General features: G+C 27.4%; 2 protein-coding genes across 2 annotated transcripts in view; one reads left to right on the top strand and one right to left on the bottom strand.

The window, feature by feature from the left end:
- Window positions 1-1128, top strand: part of LOC107883087 — a gene marked incomplete at its 5' end in the record, with an annotated part of 9538 nt that extends 8410 nt beyond the window's left edge. The window contains 2 exons of the mRNA XM_029492588.1: window positions 693-918; window positions 991-1128. Of these exons, the coding sequence (XP_029348448.1) occupies window positions 693-918; window positions 991-1123 (359 nt within the window). The remainder of the gene's footprint in view (window positions 1-692; window positions 919-990) is intronic.
- Window positions 1129-1566: 438 nt separating this feature from the next.
- Window positions 1567-2897, bottom strand: LOC107883088 (protein ALP1-like). The gene is made up of 3 exons (XM_029492589.1): window positions 2353-2897; window positions 1800-2159; window positions 1567-1683 (listed from the first exon to the last, which is right to left on the bottom strand). The coding sequence occupies exons 1-3, from the start codon at window positions 2413-2415 to the stop codon at window positions 1567-1569; spliced, it is 540 nt and encodes a 179-aa protein (XP_029348449.1). The 5' UTR covers window positions 2416-2897.
- Between the last annotated feature and the right edge of the window lie 566 nt (window positions 2898-3463).

A 3463-nucleotide genomic window follows, 5' to 3' on the forward strand; every position in this document is an offset into this window, starting at 1 on the left:
GTTCATTATTTTTTGATACCATTTCGTAGCACAACACAACAAAAACTCAAGTTTCAAATTACGATGAACAACAAATGAATTAATAATTTCATCGAAAATATAATAATAATAAAATGAATAATATTAATAATAATAATACATTGATAATACGAGTATCATTGATAAGAATATGTTGACCAATCATAAACAAAAGTATATACAACTTGTTCCACAATCCACTATTACTATCACTGCTATCAGTACCACAAATTAATTTATCTACCGAATAATTATATTCGTCAAATAACTATTCGATGAATAAATTTGTATTGAAAAACACTTACTAGTTTATTCAAAAGTTTATTTGCTGAATAAGTTTATTCGACGAATAGTTATCTGACGAATAAATGGATGATTGAAAAACCGGGCCTTAATAGCACCAATTTTGGTAATCAAAGCCCTATAGTTATAGGTATTTTATTATTACGTAAATATAACATAGATGTTTTTCTTTTACTAATTTTGCTCTGTATAAAAAGTATGTACTTAGTGTTCTAACCTAGCCTTATTTGTGTATACAATAGTCTATAAAAACCTGCAGTAGGTAACTAATGTACATCAGAGCTTTACCTACTTATCCACTTTTTTTTCTTGTAACTGCCTGTTATATCAACAAATAAATAATTGTTTCTCAATATTTTTCTGTGTTATAGATTTATTACACGAATCTTCTGATGTTCAATTGGCATCCAGTTCTGGTACAACGTTGATTCCTACACCACAAGTTGAAGTTTTAGCTTCTACTTCAGTACAAAAACCAACATCATGTATAGATAAAATCACACAGCCAAAAACACCCGTCTGGTTTCAACAATTTGAAGGTATAAAAAATAAACAACTTGAGGCAATTAATAAAAATGCAACACAACTTAATGATCGGTAAATAGACTTAATATTTTTGATATTATTCATGGAATGCAATTTCTTATTCTATGCGTACCTCCGAGTTAGATTTGACAAATTAGAAAAAAGAGAAGAAGCCATGTTGCTGATACAGGAACAACTTGTAAGCAAGTTGGGTGAAGCTAACAAAATAGAGTTACAAAAGCTGGAACTTTTTAAACAAATGTTTAATTTAGGTTAATGTTGACATCTAGGTATATAATATGTATATATGTATTATCATATTATATTGCTATTACCTATAAACAGTTACTATTAGTTCTATATATTTTTTTTTTATTAATTTTGCAATGCTATAGGATATAGTAAAATAAGTGTTACTGTAATTTTATTTTTTTTGATTTTATTAAATATAATTTATTTGAAAGTTAAATAAACTAATATTGTTTTTTTTTATGAAGTTTGTTATACGTTTATGGAAAGAAACAATTCAATAACTAAAATCTAAAGTTTCCCAAAAATTAATGTTTTTTTACAAAATTATGCACATACACTATTATAACGTATGTTTCGTTAACTACTTGAAGTTTTTAAATTATGATGTAGTACTACGAAAGGAGCCTTAAAAAAATAAATACACACATAATTAGATATAAAGAAACTTATTTTTGTATTGATGTACATTTAGAGAGCTAATAAATTACATAACATATTTCGTTTTTCTAAACCACTTATAGCTTCTTCTTCATTGGATTCCAGAAAGTCAATTTCTGTTGATACTGGATCACAGTCAAAATTGTCCTTCACCGACATACAAACATTATGTAAACAACATGCCGAAGTAATAATTTGACCACACAAATCTTTTTTATATATATCCATATGACTGTAATACAAAATACAATTCTACTTATTACCCATATCAAATATTTAAGATGGATCTCTGTGATACACATGTAAGCATACTTTAATTTTCTGAATCTTCCTATTAATTTCCCAAATGCTTGTTCTATCAATATCCGACTACTACTTAATTTTTTATTAAATATTTTTTGTTCCCTTGTCAAACGTCCATTATCCTTAAAGGGTATCATCAAGCCTTCAGTTAATGGATATGCACCATCTCCAATAATATGGCATGATGGTGGTAAAACAGATTCAGGATCATTAATTATTTTTTGGCCAATTTTACTACAACGGTATACTCGTGCATCGTGAGAACGACCAGGCCAACCAGCAAATATGTCAATGAACATTAAATTGGCATCGACAATTCCCTAAAATAAGTTGCTACTTAAGTTATTATAATTACAAAAAATATGACGTTTTCTTAAATACAATGAATGTACATAAAATTAATATAGTTCATAAATAGTAATAGTATATTTAAAACAGTCTTGTAAAGTACTTGAGTAAAATGTTTTTGTACCTTATACAAGACTGTAATTTCATTAATCAATTTTATCCAACCTGTAATATTACACTAGGCACTTGCTTCCTATTACAGAACATATTTCTGTCAAGTTTGGGCATCTTTGTTCTTTTTTCCCACGGATATAATATATTCACATGACAACCATCAATACATCCAACAACATTAGGAAATGAATCATCTCCACGAAGCCTATCAAACTGTTTTACATTATTTAATGCAGTTTGTCCCGAAGGCCATACAATAAGCTTCCCAGCTATTTTGTTAAATGCCAGTAGACAGTTTTCTACTATGGCATGACTAGTGCTTTCTGCCACATTAAACCTATTTGAAATTTGTCTGAAATTAATTTAAATACATTGTTATTTATATAAAAAAACATGAATATAAAAGTAGGTATACTACCGGTGCGTTTCACAATTTGCCATAAACCAAATGAACAATAAAACTTGCTTTTCAACATTAATCTTTAAAGATTTTGATGATAAAATAGGACCTATATATGAAATTACTACCTAAAAAATTAATAGGGTACTTAAATGACTGTTGTTTTTTTTTTATTACAGTTTCGGTACTTGACTATTACAAAAACTGTTGATTATTATTAAGTGTTTAAAATAATCAAACGAACCTGAACGCTATTTCTATTTAAGCGAAAATGAGATTTGAATTCCTTATCTTCAAATCTGGGAACCATAGTTTCAGCAAAACCTATAATTTTTGTTTTAAATACCTTACTTTTACTCTCTTCACTGAATAGAAGTACATCATCTTCAAAGTCATCAGTGTGTCCATCATCAAAATTAAGTGAACGAACTAACACATCTAATAAAATATATACCATGTCATAAGACGAAGTACAGCTTTTTTCATTTAATTTAATACAATGTTCTTACTTTTTCTTGCAGGAAATGTTTGAACTATGAGATTTGGTATACGATTTCTACTGAGGATAAATTCTTTAAACAATTTGATTTTCATACTATCCATTTTAAAACTAATAATTGTTATAATTTCATATAATGGAGAACGAACACAAGAAAACAAAATATAATGGATTAATAAAATAAGAATGTATTTGAAGTTACTGATAGGCTGATGTGATATTTTTATTTTTAATAATATTATAATAAATTAAAAAATGGCGGG

This window comes from Acyrthosiphon pisum, unplaced genomic scaffold (assembly GCF_005508785.2).
Source record: "Acyrthosiphon pisum isolate AL4f unplaced genomic scaffold, pea_aphid_22Mar2018_4r6ur Scaffold_21839;HRSCAF=25022, whole genome shotgun sequence".
NCBI classification, from domain to species: domain Eukaryota; kingdom Metazoa; phylum Arthropoda; class Insecta; order Hemiptera; family Aphididae; genus Acyrthosiphon; species Acyrthosiphon pisum.

Excerpts from the sequence above, each read along its gene's own strand:
- LOC107883088 (XM_029492589.1), bottom strand. The coding sequence starts at position 2,415 with ATGCCCAAACTTGACAGAAATATGTTCTGTAATAGGAAGCAAGTGCCT. Across the intron at positions 2,160-2,352 it reads TGCCTAGTGTAATATTACAG|GGAATTGTCGATGCCAATTT; the intron begins GTTGGATAAAAT and ends AACTTATTTTAG. Across the intron at positions 1,684-1,799 it reads ATCTTAAATATTTGATATGG|GACAATTTTGACTGTGATCC; the intron begins GTAATAAGTAGA and ends ATGTCGGTGAAG.